General features: G+C 35.8%; 2 protein-coding genes across 2 annotated transcripts in view; one reads left to right on the top strand and one right to left on the bottom strand.

The window, feature by feature from the left end:
• LOC132818212 (protein Z-dependent protease inhibitor-like) overlaps positions 1 to 7354 on the top strand; it is a 52753-nt gene extending 45399 nt beyond the window's left edge. Inside the window, exons 5-8 of the mRNA XM_060828992.1 lie at positions 1718 to 2438; positions 3913 to 4183; positions 6888 to 7035; positions 7163 to 7354. Coding sequence (XP_060684975.1) covers positions 1718 to 2438; positions 3913 to 4183; positions 6888 to 7035; positions 7163 to 7354 — 1332 coding nt within the window. The remainder of the gene's footprint in view (positions 1 to 1717; positions 2439 to 3912; positions 4184 to 6887; positions 7036 to 7162) is intronic.
• Positions 7355 to 14559: 7205 nt separating this feature from the next.
• Positions 14560 to 16042, bottom strand: part of ppp4r4 (protein phosphatase 4, regulatory subunit 4) — a 181120-nt gene continuing 179637 nt past the window's right edge. The window contains exon 24 of the mRNA XM_060828556.1: positions 14560 to 15490. Coding sequence (XP_060684539.1) covers positions 15466 to 15490 — 25 coding nt within the window. The 3' untranslated portion in view covers positions 14560 to 15465. The remainder of the gene's footprint in view (positions 15491 to 16042) is intronic.

Raw genomic sequence — 16042 nt, 5'->3', positions numbered from 1 at the left:
TACTGACTATTAATGGGCAATGTGCAGAAGATATTTTGTCGAATAATTTAATTAATTGGCTTTTCTCCATAACACACTATCCATCGGAACTATGCTGCAAGGTATGCATCATTTAAAAATCATTGTTGCCTTCAGCAAAAGACAGATGAGATTTGATAGTCATTCATCATTTTGGATAGCAGTACTGGCTTCAATAGTAGGAACTTTAAAAAGTGTTAAGTTCATAATTGTGAAGACTCATGTATTATAGTTAACATTATTTAATTATTCCCTTCCTATGCAGAACATAGGTGACAAATAATTAATGAAGTGCTGGAATTCTGCAGACAACCTAAACCTGCATGAGTTAAAGTTGTAATTCAAGCATGTTTTAAGGTTTTTGGAATTTAACTTGTTCCATCTTCTCAATATACATTGTGCAACAACAAATTTGTTCTAAAGATGCATCTTACAACATTGACAGTTCATGGCTCCTTGAATCTATGATCTAATGGGAAAGAATTTTTTCTGAGTTTTGTCTCATTGTGTGGCAGTGTGACATTCTTTATTTCGAACAGATTTCAGGAAACTATAATGAAAGAAAGAAACGAAACAGACTATAAAAGATATTTCTACTTATATGAAAAAACCCTGCAGACACTAGTTAAATGTGATTTTCAACACATTTCACCGCACAGCAAGTTGAAAACTGGCAATCAAAACAAAACATGATACTTATCACTCCATAATAAAAGGTTCAATGAATTATTTTAACCTAACATATGATTTAAGAATACTCTGTCTTTACTAAGCTGGATGTTTAGGCTCAGTTTCCATTCAGTTTAACCTGAGCATATAAACTAAGTTGTTTATTTATTGAGCTAATGCCTGAGATTGGACTTCTTAATTAAAGGAAAGAAGATGTCAAAATACACTTCTTTCACATGACCCAACTACCTGCTATCTCTTCTGAAAATTACCCACTCATTCTTGTTTCTTAAGCCTGATGCTGGCAACTTGACCATACTTCTGTCACCTAGCTACCTGACGAAGGAGCAGCGCTCTGAAAGCTTGTACTTTCAAATAAACCTGTTTGACTATAACCCGATTTTTAACGTTGTTCACCCCGGTCCAATACCGGCACCTCAGCATTATCACCTCTAATCTTGATTAATGTTCTCCTTGCTGGTCACTCATCATCCTATTCTCATGTAACAATTTATCCAAAACTCAGTGTCCTTTCCCTTTTCTACATTAAAACCCATTGGACCTTTATCCTAACTGATTCCTCCTGTCTGCTTACGGTTTACCCTATTAAAATTTGTATTCTCAATACCACTTCAGATCCACCCTATTTCTACAACGACAGTATTTCTATAACCTCTGACATTGTATTCCCTCCTACAGCTTTTGACCATGGGCCTTTGTGCATTTACTCTATTCTTCTTTTTGGCAACAGTCTTCAACTATCTTAGTACTTTTCTTTAAATTCCTAGTCTAATAAACCCACCTTAAAAAAAACTTCCAAATCCATCCTTTGATTGAGTTTTGGGTCATGTCTGAGGTCTACCTCTTTCAGACAGAATCTCTGTTCTTTTCCCTGGCAAATAGGCATTGAAAAAATATTCCAGTGAAAGATTGTACTACATTTGTTCATTACAGCTTGTCAAGATCATGTATGATTCGCTACTGCAAATATAATGACTTATTATTAAACTAATATTCATTTATTATCCAGAATGTTGCTCTGCAGGTAATTCTGAGATCATCAAGACAAGAAAAAATGAAAGCAGAAATTTTTATCCTTCTGATAAGTGGTGAATTAATGATCACTATGACGGCACAGCAGCACCATTGCAGCCAGCTACAGCAGCCTCGAAATTTTAGTTCAGATTCAGAACATAATGCGGAAGCCATACGTGCACCAGAACCAGTCCCCGATATGCAAGCAATCTACACATTGACAGAAAAAAACAGGGAATTTGGTTTTAATCTCTACAGGAAAATAGCAAACCTACATGAAGACAACGTGTTCTTTTCACCTATTACCATCTCCACAATGTTTGCCATGATGTCCCTTGGTGCTAAACAAGTTACATCTGATGACATACTCCAAGTCTTGAACGTAAAAGATTTGATCAAAATGAACAACCCATACCTGTTGCACACATTGTTTCAGTGGCTTCACTGCAATGTTAGCAGCAACAAGGATCTCCTTATCTCAGGGGGAATTGCTTTGTTTGTACAAGATGACATTCATTTGAAACCAACATACATCAATGATGCTTCTTATTTTTATAATGCTGATATAATTCCTGTAGATTTTCAAGATGCAGCCAATGCCACAGATATCATTAATCAATATATCGACAATAGAACAAATGGAAAAATCAACAAGTTGCTTGATTCTGTGGATAGCAAAACCAAACTTCTGTTTACTAATTACATCTTATTCAAAGGTAAGAATTCAAAATTCATTCAAAACAGTAATATAAAATGCCTGGCTATTATTTATAAATTATGAAGCTGGGTCAAAGGTTCAAGTTAAGACATCATGAAAAGAGCAGTGAATGGAAGAGTAAATTAATTACATGCGGCGGCTAGGTGGCACACAATGTGTAGATTATAGGGAGAAAGTAAGACTGAAGGAATTTGGTAGATTCAAGGTTTCTGTTCCAAAAACCATGGATTAATTTTATGAGGTTGACTCACCCAGTCGTACTTCCTTAGTCAAATTGAAACTAAAGATTAAATGGAGCATATCAAGTTTAGTTGGTGTGACAGTAGGATAAAAATGTATGCCCTTCAACATAAGAGTTTGCCAGTAAGCCTCTCAAAACTACTGATAACGAGATCATAGTAAATCCATTTAACTATGCCTAATCCTAATATCTTAAAACATTACCTAAAACAATGGTTAATCACAGTCTTGGAAATTTGGCATCCATAGCCTTTCCACAATTCCAGTGACATTTGTTCATTACAGCTTGCCAAGATCATGTATGATTAGCTACTGCAAATATAATGACTTATTATTAAACTAATAAGCATACAAAAATGTTTTCTTATTGCACCAGAAAAGCCAATCTCTTAATGTTATGATGTGTCCCTTTGCTCCAGATTCTCTCACTAGTGGAAATAACATTGCTTTATGTGCTTTCATCATTATAAATGCCCCAATTAATTATCCTTCAGCTTTGGAAACTCAAAGGAATAGAATGCTTTTTTTTGCAACTTGTCTTCATAATTTAACCATCAAAGTTTCAGAATCATTTTGTTAAATCTGCAGAGTTCCTCTTTAAAACCATATATTCTAGCTATGGCATCGTGCCCAAAACTGAATACAATGCTCCAGATGTGATGGAGAAATGGCCAAGGTTCAGGCCAACTGAAGCATAACCACTTCTATGTGTATGCCAATCTCTTTGAAATTAAAGCCAACACTCCTTTTGTCTCTTTTGATATTTTTTTTTTTACCTGTGCACTAGCTTTTAGTGATTTGTGCACCTGGACAAATACCTTTGTTCCTTCAGTTTCTATTCATCAAATAAGTCTGTCATATCCTTCATGGCTATTACAGTATGACCTGAACTTGTCTTCAATAAACTGATACAACTTATCATACTTACATTATCAGCTTGTTTTCATAGTTTTGTTCCTACCCCCTTTCTGCACATCCAGGTTTCTCATTTTATTTGTATATTATTTTCTTCAGCTTAATATTGCCTTTTAGATCATGAGGAGGTAGGAGAGAGTGAGGGGAGAGAAAAGATGAATTATTATGAAATGAAAACCAAGAAATTGGGGATTCTTATTGCTCCACCTACAAAATACTCCGACCAACAATAGTCAGAGTACGAATGATTATCTATAATGTTAAAAATGTAAAAATGAGTAATTATAGATCAGCAATAATTGCTTATTTTTGTTCAGGGAAGTGGATGGCTCCCTTTGATCCAAATGGTACCAAGGATGGAATATTCTATATAAATGCATATACTAGAATCAAAGTACCAATGATGTTCAAAGAGGACACTTTTTTCTTAACACATGACAAGACACATTCTTGTATAATACTGAAGATTCCATACCAAGGAAATGCAAGTATGTTGGTGGTGATACCAAAAAATGGAGAATATCTACATGTGGAAGATGAGCTAACAACAGAATTATTAGCCAAGTGGATCAATGCATTGAAACCTAAGTATGACTTTCAATTTTACAATCAAACAGTAATGGGAATGTCAAAATGCAATAGGTTACAACTGAGAAAAAGCAGCTATTATGAGGCAAAGATTAACATACCTTTTTCAATGAAGTGCTATTCTTAGTTACAGCTAAGCATAAGTGTGTGAAGGATATGAAGTTACAGCTTCATTATTAGACTTAGAATTTATTTTATGTTTCTTTGACATATGTGGGGCCAGACAGAAGTCTGAGACGGATTTATAGACTCAAAAAAAGACTTAAGCATTGTTGTTATCACTTGTAACTTAATTTTATCATTTAAATTTAATTTAATTCCAATTAAAATATGTACTTGTTTTAGTAAGGTATTAGGATTTCTACGTTGACATAATGATGAATAGTTAATAGCTTAAATGTGTTTTTGTATGGTAAATTGTGCATGTAGTTAACTCTACAGAAAAGTGGTTGGGTAAATATTCATAAGTAGACTGGATATTTTTACTGTATGATTTGGACTCATGGCAATGCTTGCAGAATCACTTTAATTGTCTATCTCTTATCTGCATTTCTGTGGGTAAGGAAAACTAAAACTAGAGGGCATTGGTTTAAGGTGAGAAAGGAAAGATTTAAACAGGACCTGAGGGGTGTCTTTTTTATGCAGGGGGTGGTGTGTGTATAGAATGAACTGCCAGCAGAAGTAGTGGAAAATGGTAAAATTACAGCATTTAAAAGGCATCTGTATGGTATATGAATAAGAGGGTTTAGAGGGAAAAGAGGCGAATGCTGACAAATGGGACTAGGTCGGATTGGGATTAATGGTCAGTGTTGGCAAATTGGAATGAAGGGTCGGTTTCCGTGTTGTATGTCACTACGATTCTGCAGTAAAATTAATCACTACTAACCACCTTATAATGATTATTTTGCGCAAATAGCAATTACTGAGTCACTTGAAAGGATTAAAACCTTTTATCCACAGTATGTAGGTTCAATAAGTTTCCTTCTCAGTAAAACTAATGTGAAATATTTTCAAATTCACATTCACATTATGTCCCTAGTCCTAGATCCCCTATTCAGCAGAAAATGTTTATCTATATCTACCTGGTTTGTCTCCCTTAGTAATTTGAATACTTCAACTAAATAATTCTTTAATTTCTAAATTTCTGGAGATATATATGTAATGTGTAATTTCTCTTTCTAATTCAACTCTTGGAATCCAGGTATCATTCTAGTAAATCTACTCACTTCCTCTTGAAACAAATCCATCCTTCCTAAAGCAGAATACCCAGATTTTTAAAAATCTGCTCATTATCACTATTTAAAATATAAATACATTCAGATTCAGATCAATGCAACTTAAAAAACAAATGCAACTGAGCATCATTAAAAATAAAATCAAATTTAAGTATTTAAAAAATTTATTCAGGAAAATCTTCCTTTGTTGTCAATGAATTATCACATCATGGTATTTTAATGGTTCATTCCTTTTTAGCGCAATTCACGAAATTTTGAATCACTGCGTGTCAAACTCCATTCCCTGGAGATGAGGAGTAAAAAGACAATATGTTTATATATCTTTGTCAATGCTGGCTTGTGATCAGTTGCTGGAAGTGATCAAAATTACTTCAATTATTTTATTTTTCACTTCTCTATGTAAGAAAGTATCAGCTCCACCAGACACTTGTGCTCAACAATTTGCCTGAGATCTGGAACCTGCCAGATGGCTGACTCAGATACTAATCTTCATCCTGTCGCTCAAAGGCATAGCAATAATGGTTAACTGCTATGCTGCTTCGCTAATCTTTATACCTAGATTAATTTTAAATTTTATTTTTGAGAGTCATTGTCTTTTATTGAATCTACACACATAATGATAATGAAATACCTTCAACTCACTAACATAGTGCATGAGTAAGGTTAAGTTTACACAAAATTCTCCTTACATTTTGCAAATAATGCATCCAGATTCCAGTTCTGAAATTCTTTTCTGTAGAGTGATGGTTACTTCTGATTTTGCAGAGTCCCTACCGTTATAGAAGCAACATGTTTTAATTGCATAGCTGGCAGCAGAACATTTACCATTCTGATTCCATTTACAGAGTGCATTCAACTATATATTATATACATATATATAAAGGGAAAGTTATTTCTCGAAAAGCAGACAAGCTTGATTGCTGAGTTTGCAGTATTGTAATCAAATCGAAGTTTTTTTTTGTGAAAAATGGCATTGACACACCTTACTGTTCAGCATTGTATTTCTCACATTAGTTGCGTAAAAGGGACATGCCAGTTGGAGCTAATGTGGGCAATAGAGTTGATGTATGGATAAGCCATGATTTAATTGAATACCAAACCAGGCTTTTGGGGGTAATGGGCTTCCTCTTGTTACTTTGTAAAGCCAATTGGAATAAAAAAAACATTTTGTTCATTGAATATTTTCTACAATGAATCCATTTTAAAAATGCAGAACGTGCTAATAAGCACTCCATAATTGTCACAAATGTACAAGGAATTTTGCTTCACTAGTTTAGGCTGGATACAAATGAGACTCCACAAGCAAAGACTTTGCTCTAGGTCTCAATCATCTATTCTTCCCTCATGACGCCAACATAAAATATTAACATGCTCTATTACATGTCAATACATCTGAATAGCAATAACATTAAATGCTTTTGTTCTTAGTTTTCCATTGTTTGTAAGTCATGTTTATTTTCTTGTCCTAGGAAAATTGAATTATATTTTCCAAAATTTAAATTGAACAAGTTGTATGACATGGAAAGGAAGCTGAGACAATTGGGAATTATAACACCCTTCACAAACACTGCCAATTTTTCTGGAATCTCTTCATCTTACCATCTGAAGATTTCTAAGGTACATTTGTTCTGAAAATAGTGACTGAACCCATATTAGTTTTTCTCCTGTTTGCTATGCTTATTTGAATATGGCAGGAGAAGGAGGAAGTAGCAATTGATTAATTTCATTTTGTTCGTTTTTCCAGGTTATTCACAAAGCAACGATTGATGTGAATGAGAGGGGAACTGAAGCAGCAGCAGTAACCAGTGTTTCAGCAGTGCCTTATTCACTTCCAACTGTCATAAAAGTGGACCACCCTTTTGTTTTCTTGATATATGAAGAAATAACAAACATGCTACTGTTTATGGGACGGGTGAAAGATCCCACCAAGAGTTAATGTTCTCGTGAGATTATTGTTTTTGAACTGATTGTTGTTTTGTAAGTTAGGCATTACAATAATGGCTCTTGAAAGAATTAACAATATTTTAGACAATGCTGTGTTGGCCTATAGCAGTACAGAACATAGGATAATCAATTTGATTCAATTTTTCAGATTTGGAAACTTTCAATAACTATGTTTAATATTTATTAAATAAATGAAATAAAAAAGTCCTTTTCTCAAAGATTGCTTTCACTTTATGCATGATGTTAATTTGTTTTCAATCAGAGGTCACTTTGCACTTTTGACTAATGGGCATAAATGTGTTTTCAGTTTCTCAAATGTTCCACATTATCCTGAAACTTTGAAACTTAAAACATCCTCTTGGAGGTCACAGCAAAATTCAGTTGATGAAAGGGAACCACTTGTTTTCAAGAAACTCTGTGGTACTCCTGAGCTTACGCTTGTCAGGTTATACACGATAGGCAGTAATTGCAGTTGATGCTCGCTGTAACACTTGCTATCAAAGGACAATGAAAAAGCAATTCTGGTGCAGTGTAATTGATAGACCTTGGGGTGGGGGGGGGAAGTGTAGAAAGATATGGACTATTTAGAAGAGTGATTTTTAGACGCTGAATACGTGCCAATGGCATGCATTAAGGTAACATTAGAGATATTGTAACATAAAGGAAAAGTACTATTCTCAAAACTAAATTGATATTTAATTCTCAAACTTAAAAGCAAGACATAAGACCACAAAAGCAACTAATGAAACAATGCCTCTATAGAGGTTACACAGAATTTTCTCAGGCTGATTGTACTGTATATAGTTAGAATGGCTTTATCCCTCCCAAGTTGGAAACTATTATTTTTATTAGCATGATCACTTTCACTCTTACTGACACTAAAATAACATATACTTCTGTACAATCAAAACTAAGGTTCAGAATAAAACATACAATGGAGTGACTGATATGACGGTTGACCTTTTAGTTAAGGTTAAAAATTGAGACACTGGGGAATTACATCTATGAAGTTGATCTCTGTTGTGTGCATTTTCTGCAGCAAACCATTCCTTACTATCCTAAGGTGTTGGGCAGGAACATGTGCAACACTTAATCTTTTAACAAAACTGCAACCATTGTTTGTACATTATTTAGATACAAGACAGCAACCCTTTTGAGATTAATTTTGATTTCCAAAAATAGACAAATAGATTAAGGTCAGGTGGGAAGTTTAAACTTTAAAAATCTTAAACCAATCCGTTTCCAACTTACCCACATCCAGGTTTAACAGAAGTGGGACAAGTACCATGTGGTAGAGGGTTGGCTATTTATATATTGAAATAAGGCTGGCAGCCTGAAATGTTAACTGCCTAGCAGGTTTAACTACTACTGGACAAATCTGTGTGTCCTTGCGAAACATGGACTATTTTAGAGCAAAATTAAAAGGTTTTTCTGAATAAGGGGACAATGTCTTGCCAATTTCTAATGTACTGTCACCTATCTAGAGTCTAGGGAAGACTGGGAAGATTATAACCAAACATCCCTGCAATTTCCATTCTCATTTCCTTGAATATCCTTGAATGCTCCTCATCCAGCTCTGGTATTTTGCATCAACAATTTATCTGATAACTGCTCATCAGTTTTAATCTCTGTTATTGGCAGTTTTTTCCTCTGTCACCATGGCCTGGGTGGCATTTGGCTCCTTGGTAAAGATAAATGCAAAATATTCTTTTGAAATTCCTGTCAGAATTCCTGTCTCCTTGGTAAATCTTGCTGGTCTGTATTAGACTCTATTCCTTCTTTTGGCAGCCTATTCTGTTTATGTGCCTATAGAAGATATCAAGACTCCCAAAATGTTATGTTAGTTACTAGCCTTTTAGGTTAGTTACTAGCTTTTTTTCTCATAGTCCCTCTTTATTTCTCTTGTAAGTTTTTTATTTTAACTTTTCCTCTGAATGTTTGTATTCAGCTTTGTTCTCAATTTTATCTTCTACCAAACAGTCATCATGCCTACTTCTTTCTTCCTTATCTTAATTTCTATATAATATTTTCATCCAGGGACCTTGGGATTTGTCTGGGATACCTATGCCTTTTGAAACAATATACTTGACTGTATCTGCTTTCTTTTTAGAAGTTAGTCCATTGTTCAGTTAGTTTCCACAAAACATTGATTTCTAGTCCATGTCGTCTCGCTTCATTTTCCCCTCATTTGAAAATTGGCTCTACCCCAACTAAATTATTGTTATTTTGGATTGCATACTGTCCTTTTGTGCCACCTTCTTAAACCTTATGATACAATGATCACAGTATCCTGACAGTTGATCTACTTGGCCCACCTCATTTCCAAAAACAGGTCTAGGTACTGCCTCCTTTCTTATCTAACTGGACATGTATTGCTATAGAAAATTCCCCTGAACGTTTATCTCATACTGCTCTGTACACTACCACTACCAGGATTCAAATTTGAGAAATTAATGACCCCACTATAACAGCCTTAAAGCATTCACATCTCCCTATAATTTCCCTACAAATTTGTTCCTCTACGTCCTTCCTACTGGTTCGTTTATAGACTACACCAAGCAACTTAATTGTATGCTTTTTTTTCCTCAGCTCTATCCAAACTTATTCTGTCCTTGGAGCCTCTAGGACTTTCTCTTTCTGCACGATAGCAGTGCTCTCCTTAATCAATACTCATCTTCTTCCTTTGTCTCCGATCTTTTCTGAACACCTTCTACCCAGGAATATATAACACTCAGTCCTACCCTACACAAACAGTTCACTAAATCTCTGACACCCACACCGAAGATTAAGACCCTTGCTCCAGCAAAAATGGGGTCTGTTTGAAATCTGTAGAGACCGCAATTACCTGCTGGATTTGGGGCTTCTCTCTTCAGAGAGTCATGCCCCCTCCCTCCTGTTCCTTTTCATGAATACAGGATTTTCAGAATTGGAGCAGTCTGGGTTCTTCCAGCATTTCTCAAGATCTGTGAAGGTCTTAGCCCCTGGTCAAGTAGGCATACATGCAGATTTTTTAAAAACTTAGTGATGTGTCTGGTTCTCGAAGGATCCACAGCAATATTTAAAAAGATTATTAGATCTTGAAATAATAGAATGGTAGGATCAATTTTCTAACTATAATTGGCTAGGATAATCACCTGTCCAAATGCTTCGGGATTCTCTTGCTAAACCAGTCCCTTTTTGGTTTTCAACCTTCCTCGCCTCCTTTGATTCCCTGCTTAAAGTTCACCTCTTAGTTTTATGGGAAAATAGGTGCAGTTTCAGGTGAGATATGGAGTTTTAATTTATTTAACTTTTTCTGTCTAGAAGTCATTGTTTGACAGGCTTGGCTTCAATTAGACAGAGAATACTTGTGAGAAATCTGCAAGCTCATGCAGGGAGCTTACAGCTGCTATTTGGAGTCTAGATTAGAATGGTGCTGGAAAAGCACAGCAGTTCAGGCAGCATCCGAGGAGCAGTAAAATCAACATTTCGGGTAAAAGCCCTTCATCAGGAATACAGGCAGAGAGCCTGAAGGGTGGCGAGATAAATGAGAGGAGGGTGGGTGTGGGGAGAAAGTAGCATAGAGTACAATAGATGAGTGGGGGAGGGGATGAAGGTGATAGGTCTTCAGGGCAGAGGAAATGACTGGGGAGTTGCAGTGGGAGAGGGACTCCCTGAGATTCTTGTAGAGGGAGGAGGAAAACTTCTTCAAGGCAGGCATCCTTGTAAGAGGATTCGCAGTAGGGTTAAAATCAACTAGGTAAAAGCAATGACTGCAGATGCTGGAAACCAGAGTCTAGATTAGAGTGGTGCTGGAAAAGCACAGCAGTTCAGGCAGCATCCGAGGAGCAGGAAAATCGACGTTTGGGGCAAAAGCTGCAAATGTGTTGCTGGTCAAAGCACAGCAGGCCAGGCAGCATCTCAGGAATAGAGAATTCGACGTTTCGAGCATAAGCCCTTCATCAGGAAGCCCTTCATCAGGAATACAGGCAGAGAGCCTGAAGGGTGGAGAGATAAATGAGAGGATGGTGGGGGTGGAGAGAAAGTAGCATAGAATACAATAGGTGAGGGGGGGAGGGGATGAAGGCTGCTACTTGGAGTATTAGCTGGTGGGAGCAGTCTGATCCCCAACCCCTTTGTCTTTGAATGGGGTTAACCCAAGCCAAGATTTTAGACTGCATAGCTCAATCTGATTAAGGATGTACTTACAGCAGTATGCACATTTAACGCATTACGCTGCTTATAAATACTTCTGTAGTAAGACAGTAAAAGGAGGCATGTGACAAAGGGAATCTTCTGCTACTCTAGGACAAGGTCAAAAGTCACAGACACCAGGTTATAGCCCAAAATTTTATTTGAAATCACAAGCTTTCAGAGCGCTGTTCCTTTGTCAGGTGAAGGAACAGCACTCCAAAAGCTTGTGATTTCAAATAAACCTATTGGACTATAACCTAGTGTCATATGACTTTTGAATTTGCCCACGCCAGTCCAACACCAGCAACTTCACATCATGGCTAATCTAGGCCTACAGCAGAACCACAAATAAAATTGGTGAGTTACTGGTTCAAATTGCATTATGTACAGTCAGTGCTGCTATAACACAGCAGTTCCATTCATGTGCAATCCCATTTTATAAGAAAATCATGTAATAGAAGCACCATTTAAACCAAACGGGGCCAGAACTGTATTATAACCAATATGCGCTTCAAAACTTTGTGCTTTAGAAATAGTGTCCACAGTTCATCAATCATGTAATAGCGAATTCTGTGTGTTATAGCAGGACAAAAGTGTTCAAAAAGATAGGAAGAGAAGGAAAAAAGGTAGAATGATGGCATTGATTAAGGAGAACACTGAAGTGCTGGAGAAAAGAGATCCCAGAAGATTCAAGGACAGAATTCATTTGGCTAGGCAGACTTGAGGCCTAAGCATTTACTCTGCCCAGAGTCTAGCAAATCTCCACCAACAAAAACTGTCCAAAAAAAGGCTCAGGATGGAATGTGAGCAGATAATAAGTTAAAGACTTGTCTTTGTGCAGAGCGTAATTGTTCATGATGTTGTGGAGCTATCCACTACAAGACACTGTTCCACTTGGCATTAAGCTGCAAGCAAAACAAACTGACCACTAAGCTGTGGGACAGCTCTTAGTCTTATCTGCATGGTGCTCTTTCAACTTCGATGTGCTCAATGACCTTTCCTCATACCATTTTTTTTGTTCTTAAACTATTGGACCATAAGTGAGAACTTGCCCCTAATAAATGAGAATAAGTGTGTTAGATATGTCAGTGATGTGCAATTTACAGTTTTATGAGAGATAACAAACACAACAGCATTGCTGAATTTCTATTGAGAGTTTATAACTTAGTTAAGAATATGTAACATCCAACTGTAACAGAACTTGAGTTGACATTACCTGTTTAAAGTTTTTTACATAAAGCCAGGATTTTAGACTGCATAGCTCAATCTGATTAAGGCCATATTTACACCAGTATGCACAGCTAATGCATAACACTGTTTATAAATATTTCTGTAGCAAGACGGTAGATTAGGTCTGTGACAAAGGAATTTATGCATATTAGCTTTAAAAAGAATCATGGACATGCTAAACAAAATAAACATTAAAATAATTAATTTCATTTTTATCTTATTAAAAAACAATACATTTGAATATCTTTTACATGCTTACAATGTAATTCTTGTGCAATTATACATGGTTATTTACAACATATGGCGAAACGAGAGGATAACACCTACTCTTGCAGAAAGTATCTTTTACATAAAGTCTTGTAGGTGGAAAATAGTAAAGTAAGATTCCAAATCAAATCAAGGAAATACAATACTCGGATCTGAAAATAACCAAAAAAGATAATACAATACATTGTATCTAAAAGTTTTACAATGAGAAGCTCAACTCAACACTGAAAATTTATAATAAATCTCTGGTTACCAGAAATTATTTAAAACTGCCATTAGATTGCGAACATGAGAAGACAGAACCAAACAGGTAAAATGTACATACAGAAATGACTAAATATATTGGTAACATAGGACAATTGATAATACTGATATCCTGCATGACGTCAGTGTTTGCAGTTTTTATACAGTATGCAAGCTTCATTAAAAAAATTGTACCTTTCAGAGCAATATAAATAAACACTTCAGATTTTTAAAGTAATTTGTTACATTCAGTTTAGAAGCCAGTACTTCTTGTACTATTGTTCAACACTAAGTGATTGCTAAAGGCCTCTTAAGAGCAATACAGGGCACAGACATCTGACACTCAATGCCAGTTAAATATTATACACAATCTTTTCGATGGGTGCCATACTGAGATTTTCATCACACCAACGAAAGAGCAAAATGACAACTAATGCCAACCAGTACTAATGAGAGTGAGAATAACTCAAAGGAGGTTTTGCACCATATTCATTTGGCACCCATGGTGGTATCTTGGATAAAATACAATCCACATTTGTTGACACTTAAAACAAAACCATATCTCCTGTATGTGTCATAGAGTCATAATTTGCCAAAATGCACTCAAATTGGAAAATTTGTTGCAAGAGGGTATGACATTCATCATGAGGTGTACTTTTGATCAGAAATATAGAAGTCACAAAGTAAATTAACTTAGTCAAATTTTAAAGATATATTTTTAAATTAGTACTCTTAGGGTGTAAGATTCTGAAGGAACACTGTTTTAATATTTGACAGTTACTTCACTAAAAAGTTTTCTCTAGCACAATGCAGCAAATCTCTACCCATGGGGATTATTTTTTGTTGAAAATCTACATCTTAATAGTCCTTAATATCTGGTTTATTAATTTATTTCAAATCATGTGTTAGTGAAGAGTTTCAGTTTTCAAGAAGTGCATTAAAAACTAAGATGTCCCAGATCTGTAACTGGAGTCTGATTGTAGCTGGACTTCAATAAATTGGTCCCCAGGATCTCCCGATTTGCTTTAAAGATCACAATAAGTGGCCTTAAATTAAAGCGTAATTTGCAGAGTCAGCATCTAAAACAGACTGCTGTATAATTAAGTTCAAGAACTAACTTTGGCTATGAATGAAAAGTTATCTTATAGTGTAAATGTTAATTGCAAAGCAAACAGACACTGAAGTTGACAATATCAACATTTACTCTGAGCTCTTTTTCATTGATTAAAAAAGGTCCTGATAAACCACCACAAAAAGTCTCTTAAAGAAAAATGAGTTGTACTGTATTGCTCAAATATAAATTAAGCTGGATTTGTGAATTTAATCACCGAGCTTGGATGTAATAAAATTGTATCATTTCACTTCTTCAATTAACTTGGGTTTGCTGGGCCTACATTTGGAAGCTTGCTTCTTAGTTCAATCACTTTTGTTAAATTTCTAATATTTTAACTTGAATCTGTATTTCGTCTTGGTTAACTACTCAGTTACAGTTTGGCATCAACTTTTGGCATTTTAACATGGTCATTTGCTATTGTTCAGAGAGAGGAGTTAAACACTCCATTTATGCTTCAAATTAAGCAAAAGTTTGAAAAATTTAATAATTTATAACACAACTTTGCAAAGGTATTGGGTCAGCCGGTCAGTCATTATAGATAAATGAATGATGTTTAAAATCCATAAGCAACCGAGTTTGTTACCAGTTACCATCCACAGCAAAAATGCGATCCTGAATATGCCTGGGAATCGAGTTACATCATTATCCCAAACTCCACACACTTCAGTTTCTTACAAGCAAGAAATAGTCATCTTAAGTGTGCTGAGATAAACTTACATTTTAAATTTCTTTGTACATACCCATCAGGGTACTTGGAGGTATTTGTGGTAGTAGCTGCTGAAAGCTCTGCAATGCTTTCTTTAATGAATTGTGATCACTGTATAGCAAACAAGGATGTATGCAGTAATATTTATACAATAGCTGACATGAAAAATAAAATATGGGAATAAATTGCTTTTGTGAAACCCACAGTCTTGGCTTCAAATCTGAGTGCTTTCTCTTCAGGACTAGGTAGTCAGGGAAATCCGTGTAGTTCCTCGCAGCTTCAAAATCATGTGAACCCTCCTGAAACTTGCCCTTAAGGAAGTCACTGATATGCTTTATAAAATGTCTTTCGAGGAGTGCTTTCCATATTGTTAAGGATTTGATTTTCTGCTTTTCCTTCAAAAACAAAAGATAATTTGCTTAAGTAAATAGTTAATGAAGGTTGCTCACGTTATCCCCCTGTACAAGAAGGGTAGTAGGGATATTCTGGGTAACTGCAGACCAGTGAGCCTGACGTCGATGGTGGGAAATTTCTGGAGAAGCTACTGAAGGATAGGATCTATTTATATTTAGAAAAGAATGGGCTTGTCAGTGATAGGCAACATGATTTTGTGCAGGGGAGATCGTGCCTTACCAACTTAATATAGTTCTTTGAGGAAGTGATCAAGTTGATAGATGAAGGAAGGGAAGTTGATATCATATACATGGACTTTAGCAAGGTGTTTGATAGGTTCCCCATGGTAGACTAATGGAGTAAGTGAAGTCATATGGTGTGCAGGGTTTTCTAGCTAGGTGGATAAAGAACTGGTTGAGCAACAGGAGACAGGGAGTAGTAGTTGAAGGGAGTTTCTCAAAATGGAGAAAGGTGACCAGTGGTGTTCCACAGGGGTCAGTATTGGGGCCACTGTTGTTTGTAATATACATAAATGATCTGGAAGAGGGCACTGT

The sequence above is a fragment of the Hemiscyllium ocellatum genome, chromosome 8, assembly GCF_020745735.1.
Source record: "Hemiscyllium ocellatum isolate sHemOce1 chromosome 8, sHemOce1.pat.X.cur, whole genome shotgun sequence".
NCBI classification, from domain to species: domain Eukaryota; kingdom Metazoa; phylum Chordata; class Chondrichthyes; order Orectolobiformes; family Hemiscylliidae; genus Hemiscyllium; species Hemiscyllium ocellatum.
Note: the sequence above shows the minus strand (reverse complement) of the source record. Positions and strands in the feature narration are given on the sequence as shown.